The sequence below is a fragment of the Parus major genome, chromosome 8 (assembly GCF_001522545.3).
Source record: "Parus major isolate Abel chromosome 8, Parus_major1.1, whole genome shotgun sequence".
NCBI lineage: Eukaryota > Metazoa > Chordata > Aves > Passeriformes > Paridae > Parus > Parus major.
This window is the reverse complement of record NC_031777.1, coordinates 6,010,292-6,033,249: the sequence shown is the minus strand read 5'-3', so window position 1 is coordinate 6,033,249 and position 22,958 is coordinate 6,010,292. Positions and strand designations below refer to the sequence as shown.

General features: G+C 42.9%; 1 protein-coding gene across 2 annotated transcripts in view; it reads left to right on the top strand.

The window, feature by feature from the left end:
* Positions 1-22,958, top strand: part of HMCN1 (hemicentin 1) — a 177,761-nt gene that overhangs the window by 93,477 nt on the left and 61,326 nt on the right. For both annotated transcript variants that reach the window (XM_015636090.3, XM_015636087.3), the window contains exons 31-44: positions 1,699-1,977; positions 2,808-3,089; positions 4,049-4,157; positions 4,737-4,906; positions 5,224-5,378; positions 6,105-6,228; positions 7,524-7,625; positions 9,363-9,515; positions 12,548-12,699; positions 13,459-13,582; positions 17,447-17,622; positions 17,909-18,005; positions 20,079-20,201; positions 22,452-22,613. In XM_015636090.3, coding sequence (XP_015491576.1) covers positions 1,699-1,977; positions 2,808-3,089; positions 4,049-4,157; positions 4,737-4,906; positions 5,224-5,378; positions 6,105-6,228; positions 7,524-7,625; positions 9,363-9,515; positions 12,548-12,699; positions 13,459-13,582; positions 17,447-17,622; positions 17,909-18,005; positions 20,079-20,201; positions 22,452-22,613 — 2,208 coding nt within the window. The remainder of the gene's footprint in view (positions 1-1,698; positions 1,978-2,807; positions 3,090-4,048; positions 4,158-4,736; positions 4,907-5,223; positions 5,379-6,104; positions 6,229-7,523; positions 7,626-9,362; positions 9,516-12,547; positions 12,700-13,458; positions 13,583-17,446; positions 17,623-17,908; positions 18,006-20,078; positions 20,202-22,451; positions 22,614-22,958) is intronic.

Genomic DNA, 22,958 nt, shown 5'->3' with positions numbered 1-22,958 from the left:
CTTGAAATGTTTATATGCTTCTTTTTCTAATTAGTGAAAACAAAAAATGTTGAAGGGTGTTTTCAAATTCTGCTGTTAGTTTCAACTGAATTTTTATTATCACATTGTGTTTATTGTTTTGATCTGTCTCAAGGAGGAGTAAATTTTAATAAACATTTGGTCTTATTTTTCTTATGCTGGTGCCAGGATACACCCTATGCTTCATGAGACTCAGAAATTCTTGTGCCTGGAGTGTGATGGGTAGAGCTTTGTTAGGTCTCAAGTCCTCCCTTGCTATGAATTTGTTCCTGAACATTGTGTGTGATTCTGTGAACTTAATGTGCATTATTTCCTTCATCTGGGTCATTTGTGAAGCACAGAGCACCCACGGGCACAGGAATGTGGCTGCTGTGGTGATACCTTTTTCTCTCAGGAACAAAGAGAATGCTCAGAGGTTTGCAGGGGATTGTGGCTGTTCTGAGATTAGAGGAATAAAACAGCTTCTACCCTTTCCCCTCAGATAAAATCCTCACAGATGAGTAGATCTATTTCAGGTTCTTCAGGAAAGATGAGTTTGTGACAGCAGAATAGAACTTCTTTACTTTTTTATTTCTCTTTAGTCCTTTGTGGATAAATAGAAGCCCACAGAGTAAGAATGGAACCTCAATGCTAATTCTTGCTAGTTCTTACTTTGTTTTAGCTGTGTAGTCCTGCTTTTGGCTTTGATATTTTCCCAAAACACCATATTAAAACCGTTCCTCATCTCTGGTAGAGAAGTGCAGTTGCCTTTGGGTGGGTATGTTTCAACTCATTCAGTGGATTTGGGATTTTTGATAAAAAAATGTTTAATTAGTAAATATTTCATTGTGGTTTGATAACTGCGGGACCTATCTCAGGTGGGAGTCCGTGTGTTCACAGACACTTTGCTTCACGTTTCTGCGGTGGTATTTTCAGTGACCACTATGGAAGTCAGAGGAATCTGTGAATGTACTGAGTATGTTTGGCAGCAGAGGAGTCATGTGTCTGCCAGATGTGTCTGGTCCTTTCAGCAGCCATAAATTTAGTCATTGCCAATTGCGCTGTGTTTTTATTGCTTCTTTAGAGATTTACGGACTCTTTATATTGGCTGATTTACACAAAAGCTTGTTTGCTAGAAAAATCCGAGTCCTGCTGCCTAGAGACCAAGGGGAATGACTATGGGCCAAAAAGCTTCAAAAATAGGTGCATAAAGCAAGACTGTTAAGCTCATGCTTAGTCTGAAAGTAACTGACTTCATCCTCAGAAGTTTGGAGCATGGAGCAGTAACCACTACTGTTGTGGAGGCTCTTGGGTGTGTTTGGTATTTTCAATAGCAGCATCCTTGCTGGGAGGATGCTGGGATCTTGCCGGATTCTCCAAAGGCATCCAGGAATTGCTCTTTCTTTGAAGACAGGGAAGAGGGCTGCCCAGGTGCATTGCAGGAGGCATGGAGGCCCAGCTCTCCCAATCTGGCACATGTTGGAGACTGGTGGCCTTTTTGTTATGTTCATGCTTTCCACCCTGTGCACCTTGAAGGACTGTTGAGGTGATAGATGAAGTCTACTGGGCAAAGACCCAAACAAAACACAACAGGAAGGCTGATGAAGATATTTTATTTTTACAGCATTCTAATGTGTTATTTAAATCTGCACATATTTGTAGTCTAAGGCTTTAATATTGTTGTTTTGTCTTTTGAACTAGTTCCCCCTAGTATTAAAGGGGGAAACATTACCACAGAGGTATCGGTGCTCCTCAACAACCAGATAAATCTGGAATGTGAAACCAAGGGAATCCCTGTGCCCACCATCACCTGGTACAAGGATGGACAGCGTGTGATTTCCAGCCCCCAGGCTCTGTACGTGGACAGAGGGCAGTTCCTGCAGATTCCTCGGGCACAGGTGTCAGACTCTGCCCGGTATTCATGTCGTGTCAGCAGCACTGCAGGGGCTGCAGAGAAGCTGTTCCATGTGGATGTCTATGGTGAGGGACAGCTCCTGGACTACCTTACTGCTTCTTCAGAACAGCTGTGGAAGAGATTTTCAGCCTCTGCAGCCTGGCAGTGGCTGTGATTAAATTCTGGCCTCTGTTGACAGGGCTATGTAGAGCGGGATTTAGACCCTCTGCTTTATGGGACTCTCCAGCAGCTTCATGGAATCATAAAATGCTGTGGGTTGAAAGAGACCTGTCCTAGTTTAGGGACAGGATCTTAAAGCCCATTCAGTCCCACCCTTGCCATGGGCGAGGTACACCTTCCACTATCCCAGATTTGCTTCACGGCCCATCCAGCCTGGCCTTGGACACTTCCAGGGATCCAGGGGCAGCCACAGCTTCTCTGGGCACCCTGTGCCAGGGCCTCACCACCCTCACAGGGATCAATTTCTTTCCAATATCTCATCTAACCCTGCCCTCCCTTCACTGGCCTTGGTATCATGCTTTCTTCTATACAGATACTTCTTTTCCATGTATATTCATTCTCTATCTCACATCTGCATGCTAAACAATACTTTCTTGAAAGAACACTCTGGGTGGGATCTTTAGTGTACTCCTTTAAGTCCTTGTCTAGTTCTTCCCTCTCAAGGTACTTACATATCCTCTGTTTTATAGAGCTTGTCAATTTTGAACTGCATCATTTGACTTCTCTGCTTTGCCTTGTCCCAGCAGTAAATTCTCACATGAAACTGTGCATGACATGATGGCAGATGGAGCCAGAGTGGGTGTAACAAACCACATTAAGAGAAAATGTATTTTCTCTTAATGCATTTTCTGGCTACAGAATTAATGGTTTGCAATATATTTCTTCGTTTCTGCAGTTCCTCCAGTAATCGAGGGTGATGCTGACACAGCCCAGAGCAGGCAGGTGATTGCTGGGAATTCCCTGACACTGGAATGTAAGGCTGCTGGCAACCCTCCCCCTCTTCTGACCTGGTTAAAAGATAGAGTTCCTGTGAAAGCAAGTGACAAGCTCCGTATCCTGGCTGGGGGGAAGCAGCTGGAAATCCTGAATGCCGTCGAGGCTGACCAGGGCCAGTACTGGTGTGTGGCCACAAGCATAGCTGGAGAACAAGAAATCAAGTATGACGTTGAAATCTTAGGTGTGTGAGCTGCAGACTTATCAGGTTCCCATAAATCTAAGATGGAAAAGTTCCATAAAACCTATGGTTTTATTTTCGTTGGTATTAATATATTAAGATCAGTTAGTCATGCTCTGTATCTAGCTGAACCTGGGCAATGCACAACTTTTCTTTCCAGGGCTACAGGACGGTTGAAGACTTATACTTTCATGTTAGTTCTTGAAGAATTTTTCCAGTGCATTTGGTAGGCAAATATTATTCTCAGTAACCTCTAAAATGCTTCTTGTCTTCAGAGAAAAAAATCACAGAAGTGATTAAAATCATTAAAAATATCTCTTAATAGTTGCCTCTGGGAGAGGACATCTTTCTCTGAATTTGTGTTGTGCAAGTTTTGAACCTTATACTGAAAAAAATACTTTTTCTTCTGTATCCCTTGAATCCATTACCACACTGTATTTCAGTAGTCATTTCTGAATGTCTTGAGGTCTTTGCCTGACATGGAAGACAACTGTAAGGAGCTGATTTTTACGTTTTGCTCACTTGAGCATAATACTGAATGCAGATGCAGAGCATCCCTTCTGCTTCTGCAGGTAAATGTCACTAGTCTTGATAGTGGAGGAGATGTGTGCCAGTGCTTCCTTCCCAGAGAGGATTGGACAGGGTGAAGAGGACCTGGAAGAGGATCCTCTGTACCTTTATTTTCTCTTTCTGCTTACAGAGGGTGCTAAAATGCCCCTCTCTTCCCACCCATTCACAAGGTTGTTCTGACAGAGTCTGGAAAACCTAACCAAACAAGAAACAGTAAAAAAGTGAGAGTAGTGATTTGGAGCCACAGAATGTCACTGGGCAGATGTTTCTCTTCAGAAAGGAACAGTGGTTCATAATGAGTCAGTGTGTGTTTAACAGTGCTGTTTGAGAGAGACTTTTTTGACAATTCTGATGTGTAAATGTTTCTGTTGGTGGATTTTTCTCTCTTACAGTGCCACCATTTGTGGAAGGTGGGGATGAGATCTTGGACTACATTGTGGTTCTCCATAGCCCTTTGGAGCTGGATTGTTCAGCAAGAGGGACACCTTCACCAACTATCACGTAAGGGCCACTGGTATGACAGTAGAAAGAATACAAATAAATCTGCAGGTTGGTTAGGTGAGCTATATGAGCCATCTGTGTTAATTAGTGGTGGTTAATGAGTAAAGGGCAAACTCCTGGCTCAACTGATAGCACCATCAGGCACTCACCTGGCAACATCAGGGTTTCATTTTAAAGTAGTATGAGTTGTTGTGCTAGTATCCATGTCCTGGAGATTAGGATAGAAAACAAGATCAGACAAAACTTTTTAGTCCTTGGCTAATGCAACTTAATGTGCCCTTTTCTTCTAACACCCATGATTGCTTTTGCTTTGGTGGCTTCTCTCTGCCTCTGGTTGTATCTGCTCTCACCCTTCTGTCTTTAATGTGTATATATATGTCTGTGTGTGTATACTCCCTTCTGATAAGCCCTTCAATCCATGGCACTCACACAAGGGGAATACAGTCTGACACTTCCAGACTTCACTAGAAATGTAAACAGAGGTAGTGAGGCATTCTGTTTAAGAGAATTGTGCATGTTTTAAGATTGTTGTTGATATTACTTTAACTGATAACTGAAATGGAACTTTCTTTTTGGTAGATGGTTCAAAGATGGTCAACCAGTTGGACAGGAGGCTGGACACAAGGTCTTATTAAATGGACAGAAACTTGTTGTCTCTCAAGCTCAAGTGTCAGATAGTGGCCGCTATAAATGTGTGGCTGCAAACAAGGCAGGAGAACATGAAAAGGAATTTGATATTACAGTGCATGGTAGGTTACTCAAGGTGGGTGGGAAGCAGCAGACTGCTTTTATTTCAAATTGCTGGCAAGAGGGTGCTCAAACTTTCTGTAATTGTTTATTTGCATTAGCAGGTTGGAAAACTGGAGAGGAGATTAGATGAAATAGGATCATAGAATGGTTTGGGTTGGACACCAGCCATAGCCAGGGACACCTTCCACTAGATCTGGAAGTAGAAGTAAAGCTGCGCTTAGCTCTGGGATACTGCTTTTGTATCAATATACATTTTGTATATTGAAATGTACATGTTTAAATGTGGCATCGTTTTTGTTTCTGGTGTTTTTTTCAGTTCCTCCAACCATTAAATCGTCTGGGCCTTCCGAGAGGGCAGTTGTGCTCCACAAGCCTGTGATGCTGCAGTGCATAGCCAGTGGCATCCCCAGCCCTTCCATAACCTGGTTAAGAGATGGACAGCCAGTTAACACAGCCAGGGGAAATATCAGAGTAAGCATGATTCTTTTATGGGATCCAAACCGTGGAAGGTAATTGCCACAAGTTACACATGCTAGTGCTTCCTTTCCTTCTCCTTCTCTCACACTGTGATACAAAAGGGCTTAAGAGCCATCCTGCAGAGTGATGAGGGGCTTTTTACCTGATTGGGGTGGTGCCTCAGGTAATATCAGTGTTCAATAGACGGAATCCCACTAGACACTATCAGGAGAGTCTGTGACTGGAAATTCAGAATCTGTCTCCTTCCAGTTGTACTTTGTCCTTCAAGGTCAAATGGTTATCTGCTGATTGTGAGGTGGCTCTAGACACTCATCCCTGTAAGATAGGATTATCTGAGCTGTTCTGTAATTACTGCAGCAGCTACCTGTAACTCCTTTCTTCTGGTGAGATCCTGCCTTTCCATGAAGAGCCCTTCCCAGTGCTCACATGTTCCAGGAGTGAGTGCTTACAGTGGCTTTGATTTCCCGTGGCTGGAGCAGTTTTGGGCACCTTGCCTGCAGTTTCCTCTCCCTTCCTGCCTCTTGCCAACCAGGTCTTCTCACACGTGTACAGCTTCTGATGCTGCTGTTCCAAGGACACTGAAATCTCTGACCCAGAGTTTCCTCATTCCATGAGCCAGGGTTGGGAGGGATGAGCCTGGTTGTGTCCGCTTGCTCTCTCACCAAGTGGCTGTGCTGGGGGCAGCAGTGTCACACGGCTCCTCTCTCTGTTTGGGAACAGCTGGAGGCCTCAGGCCGTGTCCTGCAGCTTGGCAAGGCCCTGCCTGGAGACGCCGCCCGCTACACCTGTGTGGCCACCAACGCTGCAGGGGAGGCCCAGCAGCACACCTGGCTCCACGTGCACGGTAATGCAGCCAAATGGGGCTGTCCATGCAGCTCTTGCACCTTGGCTCACTTTGCTCTGGCTTTTCTCCTGACTCTGCACATCCACCTCTCAGTTCTCTTTCTCTGTCCCACTCCGTTAGTAAGGAGTATGAGGAAAAACTGGCTTTTGTCGGGGTTGGCCTCTCTCCTGTAATACCAAAGGACACAAATGAATAAATTAATGTCTTTCCAAATACCTCTGCTGTTCAGGTATCCCAAAAAGCCAAACACATTCCTACTAACCCACCCCTTAGAAGGGTACTCCGTGTTTCTGAAGCAGTATGTGATATAGCACCACTGGCATTCATCTGAACTTTTTGTGGATATTGGTATTCCCCGTGACCCTGGGGAGTAGGAAATTTTTATAGGAATAACTTTTCTGAGAAAGGAACATTTTCTTGTGAGGGGACTTTTCAGCCTGTTTAGAAGGAATTTTCTTTTGCTGATAAAAACAGCATAAAAAGAATCAGAGAAACTCAAGAAGTTGTTGTTTGCATGTGATTTTTAATAAATGCTCTCACCATGATTTAGGAATATTTGGCTCAGAAGTGGTCATGAAGTGTTGTGCATTGCATATGTTACCCAGTCCTCAAAGGAGGTGTGGGAATCCCCATGAGGTACAGAAATAGACTGTGGCAATATTCTCACAGAGTATGGTTATGTTGACTTTTATTGCCAAACCAATCCAATAACTGGAAAATGTTAAATTGAAGTGAGGAGAAGTTGCAGTCTCTGTGGATGGGACTTAGAAAGAGGAGCCACATTCAGACTGTGATAATTGCATCACAACTAATTTCAGTGTCAGTCCCATGCTCATAAAGCTCTCCTTTGCTGTCAGTCTTCGTGTTCAAAGTGTCTTTATATAGCATTTCTCTCATATTTGAGATTTTGGAACTTCAGGAAGGTAAAAGCTGTCTACAACCCCTCAGTTTACTGTCACCAGGTGAAGTGAGAGGAGCTTTCCAGAAGAAAGAAGAAAGAATTGCTGTTCTGTGTTGTGTACCCAATACTTGTAAATCTACTTTTAAGTTCTGAAAAAAATGAAAATTAACAAAAATAATGTTTTATTTCTCTTACCACTAATGTGATTATATAATTAGAGAGTATTCCCATTTCAGAGATGAACTTTCTGGAGAAATTCCTTTGTCACCCAGCAGTTGAAGCTTGTGCAACTCATTGCCCAAAGTTTCTCCATGAGTTCATGACTCTGTGATTGGATGCTCTGCTAGCTGGGTGGCTGAATTAATGAAAACCTGATTGTTTTGTCTTTTCCCAGAACCTCCCAGTCTGAAAGACGCAGGAAAAATATTAAATGAAACGGTGGTGGTGAACAATCCAATCCATCTTGAATGCAGAGCATCTGGAAACCCTCTGCCAGGTACCCATGTGCACCTTGGGGAACATCTCATAAAGACTTTCACTTTCATGTGTCTTTGGAAAATAATAGATATGTAGTGTAATGGAGCTAATTGTGTAATTTTAAACCAGGTAGAAACTGTGTAATGAGAAATGTCCATGTATGGGCTGGCATGTCAGAAGGATTGAAGAATTCAGTGATCCCCACTGATAAATGAGTGAAAACATATCACAAGGATAATCTATTCCCTTGTGATGCCCTGTCCACAGGCAAGAGCACCACTTGATTTCTACTGAATGAGCTTTAAACACATCCACTTTGATCTCCTGTCAGTTCAGTATTTTTTAGTGTAAGGCAGATCTGAAATACTCATGGATTGAGTGTTCCTGTCAAGTGTGCCCATGTCTAGGACTTTTCTAATGTGTTTTTTGTTAGCTGGTAAGATATAAAATTATATATTATTATGAGAGCAATTTTATGTATTAATTATTGTAGAGCAAAACAGGGGGAATAGTTACTAAGAGCTTGTATCTAATATAGCAAATTATTCTCACGCTGATTATAGCAACATTTTCAGGAGAATGGTGTTATTACATTTAAGATGTGCATCCAGCTTCTCCTTTTCTGCCTTTTTAAGAATTAATTCACGAGGAATATATTCACAGTATTATTTTGTGGAATAATTTATACTTACAAAAAAAAAGGTTAAAATATTGAGGAAATAAAATGTTATAAAAGCATAAGAATCTTATATCTATTTTACACTCCTTTTAATTTTTTTTTCTCCTTTTATCTTCCAAATACTGAGTTATTTTAGAACAAATAATTAAAACTATGTATTTCAGATAATTTATGCAATAAGAACAGTTTGGTCACCCCTGGTGTGATGCGATGGCACATCTTATTGTCAAGATATAACATAGGTCAGGAAAGTGAGAGCACAGCATCCCACTGGAAAAGAGAGAAGTGGTGTGCAAGTCTTGTCCATCAGTCAGGCCAGAGCACTTAGTACTTGTAAATCTTTGCCCAAAACCCCTTCTGCATTACACATAATCCTTCCAAGAGCAATAATTTCATCTGAGTAGTAAAGTGGTGCCAGCAAAGCCTCAGTCACCCATTGCCCTGATGGATGGTGCCATCTTTTGACTGAGTTGCAAAATTTGCATATTTTCTTGGTTGTCAACTTCCTGTAAGATTTTCTTTTGCAGTAACACCAAGTTTTCTGTTCTTTAGTTTCAGTTTTTCAACTGATTCTTTGTCCCAGGTAGTTCCGTTTAATGTAGTGATAAAGGTAAAAGGTAAAAAAAAATATTGATATTTATTATAGAATCCCTGGATGGTCTGGGTTGGAAGGGATCTGAAAGCTCATGTCCTTCCATCCCCCTGCTATGGGCAGGGACGCCTTCGTATTTTTGTTGTTTTAAACAGCTGTTCTTTACCTTGGTGTAAGATAAGTAAATTTCCTATAATTTGCTTTGTGCGATAATTTCTCAATTTCAGAACGCTTTTCCCTAAATATTTGGATGTGTGTGGATGATAGTGCCAAATTTCCTGTTGAGTTGTGGGGCATAGTATTTTTGTACAAATCGTCCCATTTCCTAATTTTCTGTTACATTTTACTGTTCTTATCACAATTAACACTGCCATTGACTGTTCAACGTTGGCATGTGCATGAAAGCTGAGGTGGGTGGTGTAACAGCTCTGTGGTGCCATGTGTGTTGGGATTGTCAGTGATTTGTCCCCATTCCTCCCCCACAGCCGTGTCGTGGTCCAAAGACGGGCGTGCACTGGGCGACAGGGGACAGGTGCTGCACATTGAGGGCACACAGGTGGCTGACTCCGGCCTCTACAGGTGCCTGGCTGCCAACGTCGCAGGCACAGCAGAGCTACTTTACAGCCTCCAGGTCCATGGTGAGTGCAGAACCACCTAACTTTCACTCCTGGAGCCTGGGAAATACTTCTGAGAGCATCGAGTCTCCAACTGTTCCCCCAGTGCTGTTAAGGTCAGCACTGACCCCTGTCTCCAAGTGCTACATTCACATGGCTTTTAATTCCCTCCAGGGATGGGGACCCCACCACTGCCCTGGGTGGCTGTGCCAGTGTCTGACTACCCTATCCATGAACTTGTCCCAGTATGCAAATTAACCTCCCTACCCCCAGCACAGCTTGAGGTTGTTTCCTATTGCCCTGTATTGTGACACTTGGGAATAACACATGCAAGCTCCACCTTTGCTTTCCTCCTTTTCCAGTCTGCATAACAGACTTGGTGTCACTCATCACATGATCACAGAATCCCAGAGTGGTTTAGGTTGGAAGGGACCTTAAAGCCCATCCAGTGCTACCCCCTGCACTAGGCAGAGACTAGATAATAGGCAGAGACACCTTTCACTAGCCCAGGTTGCTCCAACCCCTGTCCAGCCTGGCCTGGGACACTTCCAGGGATCCAGGGGCAGCCACAGCTTCTCTGGGAATTCCATTCTAGGGCCCTCACCACCCTTACAGCCAGGAATTCCTTCCCAGTATCCCATCTAACCCTGCCCTCTGGCAGTGGGAAGCCATTCCCCCTTGTCCTGGCACTCATGCTCTTCACTCTTCTGTTTTCTCACCTTCATTAGAATAGGTGTTTTGAACACAGAAAATGTGTCAAGGGAAGGCATTTCTAAGAAGCATGAATTTGTGGAAGAGGTATTTTGTTTAAGATATCACTTAAGCAATTTAGAGGGCCTGGTAGTTGCTGGGGTTTGTTGTAGGTGACTTTGAAGCTCACAGTAGACAAAGGACACAGATCAAATGCTCTTTCATAATCCAAGAGTTTTAAAGAAAAATGTGCTGTGTCTAAGAAGATGAAGTAGAAGTGTGGGTGTTTGCTGACATGAGGCTCCTGAGCAAAAGCCCAATTGGAGGTTTTCCAGTGATTTCAGTGGCTTTTGGATGTGGCTATAATCCAAATTCTTATCTTTGATACATGCATGTGCATGTAGCTGCTTTTCTGTGGGAGTCTTCCATGCAAAAGTGTGGCCCAAATTTGGCACAGTGTCTCCAGCTGAGATGCACACACAATATATAGTTCCTACTAATGTTAATTAATGACTTTGGGCAGTGCTTTTCCATGGATTTAATGACCATCATGGAAAAAACTGATGGCACAAGACACAGTCAAAGGCAATTAACCCCACCCAGTGATTAATTCCCAGGAAATCCTTAGAGCTATGGTCATTATTTTAGTTAAATGGAAAATAACCCCTCAGTACTCGTGCGTCTTTTTAGGGGTGGCGGAATTTCAGCAAACACATCCAGAGTTTTCTAGGGTACGAAAACTTTCTGACCAAGACACAGAATTTTCCCTTCTAGAACAGAGTATATGTAGTTGCAGCCACGACTAATGGCATCAAAGGAACTAATTTCATTGATCCCCTGTCCATGAACCTGCTTCGTTCAGCTGGTGTCCTGTCAGGCTGACAGTAGAGAGGTGCTGGAATTCATCATCCACAGGTTTATCGTCCCCCGTCCTTAGAGTTTATCAGTTGGAGAAGACAAAACTTAAGCATTTTGCCCTCTTTACTGGTGGAAGCAATGACTCCTTATTGAAGAGCAGGCTCAAATGCCAAGTACTGAAAGTTTTGCTGCATTTATGAGGAGGCTGCTCTAGATTTCCATGAGCACCTGCCTTGGTCAGCTACTGATCTTATTCACCAATTTCTGTTGTTAAATAGTGTTAACAGATCTTTTTGATATTAAAAACAATGCTTGATAGAGCAGGCTTAACACTTAGTGGAACCAGGTAGGCCAACTGAAGGAAGCAGGTGGAATTCCAGTTTAGTTAGAATTCATAGGATTTCATTGTATTAATTTTTTTCACTTCTTTCTCCCCACTATAGCTTTCTCAGGCATGCACTGCAGTAGGAGGAACATTATGTGTGGCGAAAGGATTAAAAAATTATGAAATCTTGTGCCTTTTTTCTGCCATTACTTCTATTACTGAAATATACGCACAAGTGAGGAGAGTCACATAACCATGGTTAGAAGGGACCTTAAAGCCCATCCAGTTCCACCCCCTGCCATGGCCAGGTACACCTTCCACTATCCCAGACTGCTCCAAGCCCTGTCCAGCCTGGCCTTGGATACTTCCAGGGATCCAGGGGCAGCCACAACTTGAGTTACAGGCTCTTAGAAGTTGCTAAATTCATTAATTAATATTACTTTAAGTTCAGAATGTTATGCATATTATCTCCCCTCACACAGGGGGATATGTATGAGTAGCTCACCATTCTCATGTCTTTGCAGTAGTGACTTTAAACACTAAGTTTTCATCTGATACTGACTTTTAAACTTTATCACTAAGTTAGTAGTGGCAGGAACAAATAGAATAGTTTTGATTCTCCTAGTATATGAAACATCTTCCTTTTTTAATGATTCTTGTTTCCCTTTCTACCAGAACCCTACAACATTTGCTAGACTGTGTGCCTAGAGTAAGTGTAGATGTTCTATTGCAATGTTCTGTGTCATCAGAGAGGCAGATGTTTTCCAGTCTAATATGGTAAATGTTTCCATATGCTCTGCCAGGCTGATTTATCACTCTGTGTTTGGATTTGCTTTATGTGGTTTATATTGTAAACTCCTTTCTTTAATCCCCACCACTCCTAACATCTTTCACAAGGTCTAAATGGAATAGTAGAAAAGTTTGAGGGAATAGTTTCTGGCTTTATGATATGGTTCCTGGGTTCCACAGCTGTCCTCTGGGCTGTGGGCCCAGTCCCACATACCTTGCTCACTGTAGTTTCACTGCAGTCATCTGCCTGCTCATGCTAGGGAAGAGCATGAGCAAAGATGTGACAAGAGCTCAGCAGGAATAACAGAAGAGAAATAAGATCCAAAACTAGGCAGCCTATTTAATTTCACTGTGATGTAGCTGTTACAGCTCTTTTTCTGTGGGTTTTTTTCAGTCCCCCCATCCATCTCTGGCAGTAGTGAGCGGGTAACAGTAGTGGTCAATAATCCAGTGAGACTGGAGTGTGAAGCCAGAGGGATCCCTGCCCCTATCCTGACGTGGCTGAAGGATGGGAGCCCTGTGTCCAGTGTCAGCAACGGACTCCAGGTACCAGGATCAGATCCTGCTCTGTGGTATTCTCTGTTGTGGGAGGAAGCTTTTAAGTCAATGCAGTTTAATGGAAAGAGAGTAAATTGGAGGATTTGTAATAATAATACAAGGCCTTTTGCTCTGGGTTGTTTGTGTGAGTTCAGCTCCTGTGCTGTGGAAGACAGAGATATATTGAAACAAAGTGTTCCTTTCAGCTGATGTCATATTTAGTAAGTTTACATCAACAAATTTTCCACTTATTGGGAAGAAGAGGAAATTGGGCCATATTCCTCTGCTGAAGGGATCTGGAACTTATTACATATAACAATAATTCAGAAAAGAAAACCAACCTCTGATATAAGGAGATATTTCGAGGTAAATATCTCCTTATAAAATGAGGTCTAATGAGAGGCTGTGGTTGGTTTTTGGAAGTCAATTTTATAATCTGAAAGGGAAGAGGTGGCATTTGTGTTCTGTGGGGACAGCTCAGAGTGCAGATGAAAGCTGTGACAACGTGTTCAAAGCTGGTGGGAGGGAAGGGGAGGGAGGGCTGTCCAGATCCTGCAAAGGCTTGAGAATGCCAGGAATTCCCTAGGGACTGGCACAAAATTAGAGTTTTGCTTTCATAAGTCTGGATGAGAAGAGAGCACTGGAGTGCAGGGAGATGCTGGGAAGCAGTGGTAAAACAAATGTTCCATTTTGAAATGAACCCTAAGAGCTCCCCTTGCCTGTCTTTGACCCTGGGGTGTGCCTGAGGATGCTGTGGTCTTGTTGCAGGTCCTCTCGGGGGGCAGGGGGCTGGCACTGCCCAGTGCCCAGCTCAGTGACACAGGGATATACACATGTGTGGCAGTCAACGCTGCGGGGGAGAGCCAGAAGGACATTGACCTCCGTGTTTATGGTGAGTAACAAATGTCTTTCTTTTGGTTCTGAGAGCTATTCTTGAAGCTTTTAATTTAACACACTGGGCCCAGACCCTGAGCAGCACTGAGTAAAAATAGTCTCAACCTGTAATGGAAGGCCAGGTGAGGAGGAGGGATCTGTGTATGGAAGTTAAAATATATATATGCACATTCACTCTCATTTACTAAAGCATGTAGATGTGTCCTTTTGTGTATCCTTAAAGAAATGTAAATTCACTTCTGCAGTTACAAGTTTAATGCATAAAAGCTCATTTACGAATGATGAAAGAAAATACGTGTTTGTAAAACCTGGTAGATCTGCCAGGTGAGACGTGTTCTTGGGGCCAGTGCTCTGTTTTGTATACTGGGGATTTACTGACCACCAGAAGGAGGTACTGGGAGCTCCCCATCCCGCTCTGCAGTTCCCATGCTGTTCCCAAGCCTTGCTCTGCCTGCTTAAATGGAGGGGACTCTTAGTGCTAAGTAGTGATACTGTGTTGAGCCCAGCCAGTCAGCTCTGTCTCCTTCAAGGAGCAGAAAAGGAGTGTTTTTTTAGTTTGTCAGTTTTCCAGATGATCAATAAGTTACTTCTGAAATCTTCTTGTCTGAACTTGTGTAAATTCATCCTTCTTTCTGATTTGTGCAATACTCTCAGACACATGGTGGGATTATTGGGGATGACCTGTGCAGGATTTTGGTGATCCCTGTGGGCCCCTTCCAAATCAGGATAGTCTGTGATTCTGTGCTTTCTTTTAACTTGTATGAATTTCATCCTGGGTTTTTTGTAACTCGTATCAGATACCATTTCGTATTCATAGAATAGTTTGGGATTGAAGGGAGCTTTAAAGCTCCAGTCCTACCCTGTGCCATGGGCAGGGACACCTCCCACTATCCTAGGTTGCTCCAAGCCCCATCCAGCCTGGCCTTGGACACGTCCAGGGATCCAGGGGCAGCCACAGTTTCTCTGGGAACCTTGTGCCAGGGCCTCCCCACCCTCATGGGGAAGAATTCCTTCCTAACATCCCATCTGACCCTCCCCTATGGAAGGCACTCCTAGTTGTCCTGTCCCTCCAGGCCCTTGTCCTTGTTCCTCTCGAGTTCTCCTGGAGCCTCTTCAGGCACTGGAATGGTCTCTAAGGTCAGCCCATGTTGTGGTCTCAAGAGCCTGTGGGTGCTGTGCCAGCAGGGATGTCAGAGAGTGTGACTGTAGCAGGTTTTGAGTTCCCTTAGACAGCTCAGAGAATTTGTCCAGCAGCGAAATGAGGATGAACATCAATCTGACATTGTTTTAGAAATGTTACAGTACCAGATGTGTAGAGAGACATTTGGAGTTGAGGCACCTTTGTGGTTTTGCTTCTGCTTTCAGTAGGTCAGTGGACTCTGTCAGTCTCAGCATTGTGGCAATCCCATGTGGAAAACCTTGCAAGAAAAGTTAGGAGTTTGGATGAGTTCTAAGCAAGGGTAGCTGGCCAAGTTATTTATTCCTGAGTTTGGCTTTCAGAATTGTCTCTCTTGGTTAGAGTACCCCTGACTAAAATCCTGGTGACTTTTGCATCTAGAAGGGGCAGTTCAGAAACCCAGGAGTCTGTTGTGGCAAGTAAACCTAAGTCAGTTAATACAGGCTGGAGCATTTTATGTCTAGAGTAAGGAATACCATGGTCTCCTTTGGAGTTTGAGGACAGGTGTGTATGTCTGTGTAATGTGACACAGATATATTTATTATTCCTCTTTTATTTTCTGGAACCTCTGTCCATTTTAGCTGGAGGAAATGAAAAGAGTTAGGAGTTGTGTATGTTTAAAATTAATGTTCTATTAGAAGCTGGGCAGGGTTTAGCTCAGCTGCAGGACTAGCTTGAGAGAGGCTGTCACCAAAAAGTCTGATGGCTCTTCAAACTTGCCTCATAAGGGCAATCTAATTAAGAAGCCATAGGAGGAAAATAATTTGGAGTTGAGTTGGAGCTGGGTCTGTTGGAAATGTGCACTGAGCCAGGAGTTGGAACCAGCTTGGTTACTTACAGTTACTATAAGCATAATTAGATTAATTTTAAACTTCGTTCCTTCAGAAATAAATGTTTTAGTGTCTCTGTGTCATAAACTCAATTTCCTTTTGAGCATATTTCAATTCATTGAGCTGGGAGGAGAAGTAACTGGTTGAAAAGTCTTTGGACATAAATTTGCCTTCTGCAGGAATGGATCAGCTTCCAGTTTTCAGTTCCACAATACTCATAAAGAATCTGGACCTTTGTGAGTTCTAGGAAGGAAAAATATAAACCTTTTTTTTTTTTTTTCATTTACTATATTTCTTATCCACAGGGAACAGGCTTTTCCCTAAATTATTTCCAAAGTGTGAAATCAGCAGCTCTGTTCTGTACTTCCTGGGCAAGAAACACAAAGCTTGATTCTTCCTAGTCTTTTCAGGCCACCTGGAGAGCTGTCTTGCTGTCTCCTAAGTATTGCTTTGGGACACATCCTGGTCTCCCATGTGTGATTAACCTAGTGTGCTTGTTCTCACAAATGGTCCCACTGCTTCCCTTCTCACCCCAGGGTTCCATGCACTCATACCCTCTGTGTCTGGAGTCATAGATCCCAAAACTAAAGGGCAAAGAAAATGTGACAACAAAAGTTCTTATATTTGGTTCTGGTCAACTTTTTGAGGGCCAGTATTTTGTCTGTGTTCTTTTTGACTCCAGCCATGAATACTTTCCCTATGGAAAATTGCTGACTTGCTGTGTTCAAGATTAGCTCTCAGTTGCCTTCTCAGTTACTTTTGTTTTTCTGATTGTGGAAACACAAAATTTTAGAACGGGGGGAAAAAAATGTGTTTTCCTAAATCCTGATGCTGTTCAAGAGCAGCTAATGAGTTTCAGTTGAAGTGCCCAGTGTTTTAGGATTTTTTTATTTCCACACAGAAAACTTTCCTTTCAAAAGGAGATTTTTCTACTGTCTGATTTGGAAATAATAGTGTAATAACGAGATTTTCACTGAACTGTAGGACAAATGTAAATATAGTGCTCAGTGCCAATAACTGCAATAAATAGTAGATACCACACAAACCTGATACATGAGCTAATTGTAGATTATGATTTGTTGATTAAGTCATTAACCCATTGACTTGCATGCTGACCATGTAAGTTTTCATTTTGTCAGCTGTATTTGGCCATCTCTGGACAAATTCTCTGTAAACCAGAGTTTACCTTAAAGCCAAGTATCCTTCTTGGCACTAACAGCTTAAGACATTTTCAGCTTCTGGGGCTAATTGTTACCTCATGAGCTTTTTCACTCAGCAGCTCTTTTTCCTTCTTGAAGGAATGCATTCCCCCATTATTATATACTGCGGATTTTTCTTTCTATCTGTTTCAAGGTTTTTTTTTGCTATTCTTGGCTCATCCTTATGATTTCTCTGTAGCTGATACCCCACTAGTGTGTGTTTTGTGCGTAAGAAATTCTGTAAATAAAAAAAAATATTATTGTGGTGTTTGTGGTATAAAGGAGCCTGAAGTTGTGTGTAGCTGAAGGCGTAGGTGTAATTTTATCTTTCCTAAGTGAAGCCCCTTAACTCCAAATTATGTTTGCTCTGGGAAGTCTTCAGTGCCCAAAAGTCCCTTGATTTGCGCAGTAGGACAAGAGGAAACAGCCTCAGGTTGTGCCACTGGAGGTTCAGGTTGGATATTGGGAAAAATTTCTTGACACGAAAGATGGTCAGATACTGGCACTGCTGCCGAGGGCAGGGGTGGAATTGTCATCCCTGGAGGGATTTAAGACCTGTGGCTGTTGCCCCTGGTGACAGTGCTGGGGAATGGTTGTACTCAGTCGTCTCAGAGGGTTTTTCCGAGGTAACTAAGTGTGTGATTGTGTTGGTGCAGTTCCCCCTGACATCGTGGGTGAGGAGCAGAATGTGTCAGTGCTGCTGGGGCAGGACCTGGAGCTGCGGTGCCACAGCAGCGCCGTGCCCCCACCCCGCCTGACCTGGCTCAGGGATGGACGGCCCTTGCTGGAGAAGCCAGGCTTGAGCATCTCTGGAGATGGGAGTGTGCTGAAGGTAAACTGGGAAAGCAGGGCGTGTTGGGTTTCCTTCCTGGGGAGTTGCACTCCATGGAGGTGGGACTGCATTGGGCTCTCTGGGGCAGCAGAGAGTAGTGTGTGAGGAGGGAGGGATGTCAGAGACCTTGGTGGTCTGGGTACAGAGCTTGCTGGATTCATGCTCTATTATTAATATTCAGGGAGACATATGTAAAAATAAAATTGGAACCTGAGGTCCCTATCTCTATACATTTCATGAGTAATTATGCTAGAAGAAGAAACACAGATTTTCCTTTTGTGCCCAGATTGAAGGAGCTCAAGTGCAGGACACTGGACGCTACACTTGCGAAGCAACTAATGTTGCAGGGAAAACTGAGAAGAACTATAATGTCAATATTTGGGGTAAGATTTATTAAGCTTATTCCAGAAACGGGAATGAAGCTCAGAGCTGAATTATGATGTGAGACATGGAAATCCTCTGTAGTTCATCAACATTCAGTTGCTGAAGCTTGTGCAGGGAGATGTTGTATTTGCTATATTTGAGCAGGCCCAAGACAGTGCACACATTTTTCAAATTGCTTTTATTTAGTTCTAAATTAACACTGGTTGCTCCACAAGCCTTTGTTGAGCTTGCAGGAATGAGAGTAGTAAGAGCCATAACTAGTGAGTGGCAGCATCCCTTCTCATGGCAAAGGCCTGGAATAAGATGATCTTTAAGGTCCCTTCCAACCCACGCCATTCTGTGATCTATGATTCTGTGATAAATACTTGGGTTTGGATCCATAGCTTTAATGCTATTTAAAGTAATATACCAGCTTCCCACTTACTGAAATGCTGAAGCATCGAAAATTCAGATAACTAAAAGCTGGCTTACCTAGCTTTTTTTGCTCTACAAACTTAGTAGTCCTGAGTCATAATAACACCTTTAATAATTCTTTTCAATGGCTCTATGGAAAATGTGGCTTAGGACATTATTTTAATAATTGCTTTTGAGGGGATTTTCTGCACCATCATTTTCTTCTCATGTACAAATGGAAATGTCCATGTTTTACTATTGTAAATCAATTTCTTGCTTTGGAGTCATACGACTAGAATTACCTGTGAGGGTTTGTAACACTAAAATGGCATTTTTTAGTACAGATTTCAAGTCTGCCATTATTAAAAGACCCATTCATGGCATTTGAGTTAGAGGTGGGTATTGTAGTATCATGCCATTTTCCCATGCAGAAGGAAATATAATTTACTTTGCAGGTCAACCTTCACTCTCCTCTCTCTCTCCTAGACCTTTGCATAGGCCCTTTGCTGGAGGGATTTGGATTTATTCCTTTGTGCAGTAAGACCATTCCAGTAGAATTTGAGTGGAGGGATAATTCTTTGCTGCTTAGCAGCTTTGATGGGATAAGCTTGATAGAAACCACAGGCTGCCTGTGACAGCCATCTGTAGATAATTGTTTGTAATTATAGTTTGCATTTATGCCCCAGCACCCAAAGGCCTCCTTGCCATATTTTGACGTTTTAAATCCAGGAACTGTATCCTTCTGAGGATTAGTGAGATCCTGAGAGCTAAGTGTGGATCCAGGAGCCAGCCCATGAGTTAAATTAACAGAATAGAACAGGCTTGTCCTAGCTGGAAGCAGGACAAATAAAGGGTAAAGCAGACAGTATCATAAGGCCCTTGGCAGTGTTGTTTCAAACCCCACAGATCTGGTTGCTGCTGGAGAGCTGGAAGTGTCGGAAGGAGAAGGAGAACCTTGCTATTGTCACATACATTAAAAAAGTGCTGCATAACTTGCTCACCTGGGAGGTTTTAATTGCCAGGTTAACCTGAATTCTCCTCTGCTTTTTCTCTACCTACTCTTATTTTTATCTCATGAAAATGATTCTGTGATTCCTAAGAGGGAATTAGTCCTTCCCTAGGGATTGAACCGAAGTGCTTTAAGACTTTGAGAATCAGAGTAAAACATTGGTCCCTTTTGTCTGCAGCTGGTTTAGAGTCACAGAGCTGTAAAGCAAAGTGATCCTTCTGTTGCAGGAGGGTGATCAGAGGGATGGGATCCATAACCTTGGATGTGGCAGCCAGTGTGCTGATGCAGGAAAAATTCAAAGGAAAAATGTAGGCTGAATTTTAAAGTCACTGATGATGATCTCTGGGTTTATGAACTGAGGCCATGAATAAGGCAGGCTCTTAGAGTTGGAGTCACTTAACAAAGCTCCCCAAACCAGCTTTGTTCAGAGAAGTCCATTAAAGGCAGCCCAAAATAAAGCCTGTGCATGCAGCAGCCCTTAGAGGCCAGAAGGTGGATGCAGTTATTGCCAAGTGTATTCTCTACCCAGGGCCTGGTTAGCACTGAGGAGACAATCACTGTTATTGCTTCAGAGCTGAATGGGAGAGATTTGCATGAGGGTCAATTGGGGTTTACTGCTGCCTGATAATTGTTGTTTCAAAGGCTGCATTTATTTGGCTTTTCTTTGCAGTGTCACCAAGTATTTCTGGCTCGGATGACAGCTCTCAGCTGACAGTCACTGAAGGGAGTTTGATTAGCCTGATCTGTGAGTCAAGTGGCATCCCACCACCCAGTCTCACCTGGAAAAAGAATGGTGGGTAACTTCCAACTGTCTGTTTTATAAAGCAAATAGTATCTTTCTGACTGGTTGGGATTTCTTTTCATCTTGTGTACATTTTGGATGGTGTGTTCTGAGGAGCTCAAACCTGCACAGTCCTGACACTGAGTAAAGTGAACTCCAGGAGTGGATTATTTCCTTCTCTCTATCTCATCTCTGCTTGGATTAGGTATTCCTAAAGGTGCAAGAGAAGTGCAGTGCTGAGATTGCTCAGCTGACAAAAGTGAACTGTGGAGCACTTAATATATTTATTTACCGTGAGGCAACAGGACAGCAGCACAGTGCCCAATCCCTGGAGGTGTTCCAGACCAGGGTAGGTGTCTTTTGAGCAAGTGGAAGGTGTCCGGGCCCATGGCAGAGAGCTAGAATGAGATGATCAAACCAATCCCAGAATGGTTTGACCTTAAAGACCAAACCATTCTGGGATTGTAAGACTTGTTTCTGGATCCCAGATATCAGGACCAGGGTCACTGGGAGTTCCTTGGTGTGGAGTTGAGTTTCTGCCCTGTGATCCACTGCACAATAGGGATTCTCTGAGCTGGTTTTAAATCTGCAGCCATGGTATCCTGCCAGGTGGCGAAGATGTATGTAGTTGTAGTAATTGCTTTGGGGATGCACCAAACCCTTTCTCTCATCCCATCTTGTTTAAAAGTAGTCTGCACACCTTTTGCTTTAGGGGTTAAAGTTACATCACCAAACACATCTTTAAGAATTGGCAGACAAAGCCAGCTATTTTCAGCACCTTCTTTTAAGAATTGACATGGTTGGAGACAGAATATAGGACAAAATAGGATAATTTACTCTCTCAATGTGGTAATTCTTGTGTTGTTAATCAATCTTGCTTATATTTGTGTTTTTCTAAGCAGCACAATTCAATATGATATGTACTTGCTTTAATTAATTTTGGCTCATGGAAGGAGCAGGTTTTAAGTACAGAACACTTTTTCCAATGCATAACTTTTTTTAGAGGACAGGAAGCTATTTTTAAACCCTGTCTCATGGAAGCCAGAAAGGCTTTGTATGATATGTAAATGCACTGCAATGCTAATGTGTGTACACTTAATGGCAGGCAGGAGACTTAAACCTGCTACAAAGTCTAGAAAAGCAGTTAGAGAGGAAGAGGAGTGTATTTTTCAGCATGTTTGACATTTGGTGCACTTTGTAAAGTGGACTTAAAATGCACAAGAGGGAAACGAAGATAAAGCTTGTTAGAAGTAACCATGGCAGGTGCATTCCTTCTGTCACAAAGTCTTCCTGCAGTATGGAAAGATGGCAATGGATAATCTGAGGTCTCCAAGACTGAAGAATCTGCTCAGAGAATGCAGTGGGGTTTGCTGTCACATTTCTGCTGAGGATTTCCTGAGAAGAAGCCTGTGACACACAACACAGAGATGGTGTGAAATCTGTGAGAAACAATGCTCACTTTTAAATTTCATAGGTTTATTAAACCTTAACAAAATACAACAGAAAGACTGAATAAGGAGAAAAAGCAGCACTGGGAGAATAAGACTAAACCAGCATGTGCTCATTTACAAAATGGATGCTCTGCCTTTTATACCCCTAGCCCCTCAGAGAGTCTTGTCAACTCCTTCTTTGCCATCCATTGGTGGAGATTATTTTCTTACATCTTGATTGGAGGTCAGGTGACATTATGCCGCACCTCCTAATAACAAGCCGGCCCTCCCCAAATGTCCTGAATACCAAGGCCATGCTGTGAAAACAGTACAAGGGGGAGGGGGAAGAGGGCTATGGAACAACATATTACAGTAACAAAACTATGCATCTACAATACTTCTCTTAACATAAACATAATATCCCTTTATTGTGAGAACCAGCTATCGCATTATTCATCTATAACAAACCTAAACTACACAATTCTAAGCACTGGCACTGCTGGACGAGACAATTATATACTGAAAAATGAATGACGTTTTACTAAAAGTGCTGAGCTTTCTGTTCACTGGAGGTGTTCCAAACTCTGGATGGGTGTGAGGGAGAGTCAGTGCTTTAGCTTAGGGTATCCCATGGTCAGTGGTTAATACAGAAAATCCTCAGTATCTGCTTGTGCCAAGTTCCTGCTCTCTGGGAAGACCCTGACAGAGTATTTCTAAAATGGGCAATTGTGCAACTCAGTCCTTTTGAATGAGGCAGTGAACTTCACATCACATGATTTTCATTTGCTCCTGGCCACTTGTGTGCTTTCATGTGACAGAAGGTTTCTTTCAGGCTCTCCTGTGGTGCCGGAGCCATCAGGAAGGGTGCGGGTGCTGTCTGGGGGCAGACAGCTCCAAGTTGCAATTGCTGACAGGTCTGATGCTGCATCTTACACCTGTATTGCTTCAAACGTGGCTGGCAGTGCCACCAAAGAATACAGCCTCCAAGTGTACAGTAAGTGCCAGGAAAACTCTGATCACGATTTACCAGTTCTGCAATCATGTTATGGGAGAGTAAGCTGGGCAGTGATATTGAGCTGTGGGGTCTCCAGACACAGTGCTGGCTGTAGGACAATTTAGAGGTGGTTTAAGGAGAATGTTACGTCATTAAAATTTTGGCAATTTGGACCTGTAGCTTGACCAAGATATTGCATATCCCTATTGAAAGTGTACAGTCCACAGATTTAACCCCTTTAGTCTTGTCCCCAAGCTGCAGTAATGATAACAACTGACGGAACTTAGATTTCCCTTCATTCCCTTAGACTTTACTGAATTTTTGTTAGGAATAAAATGAGGTATT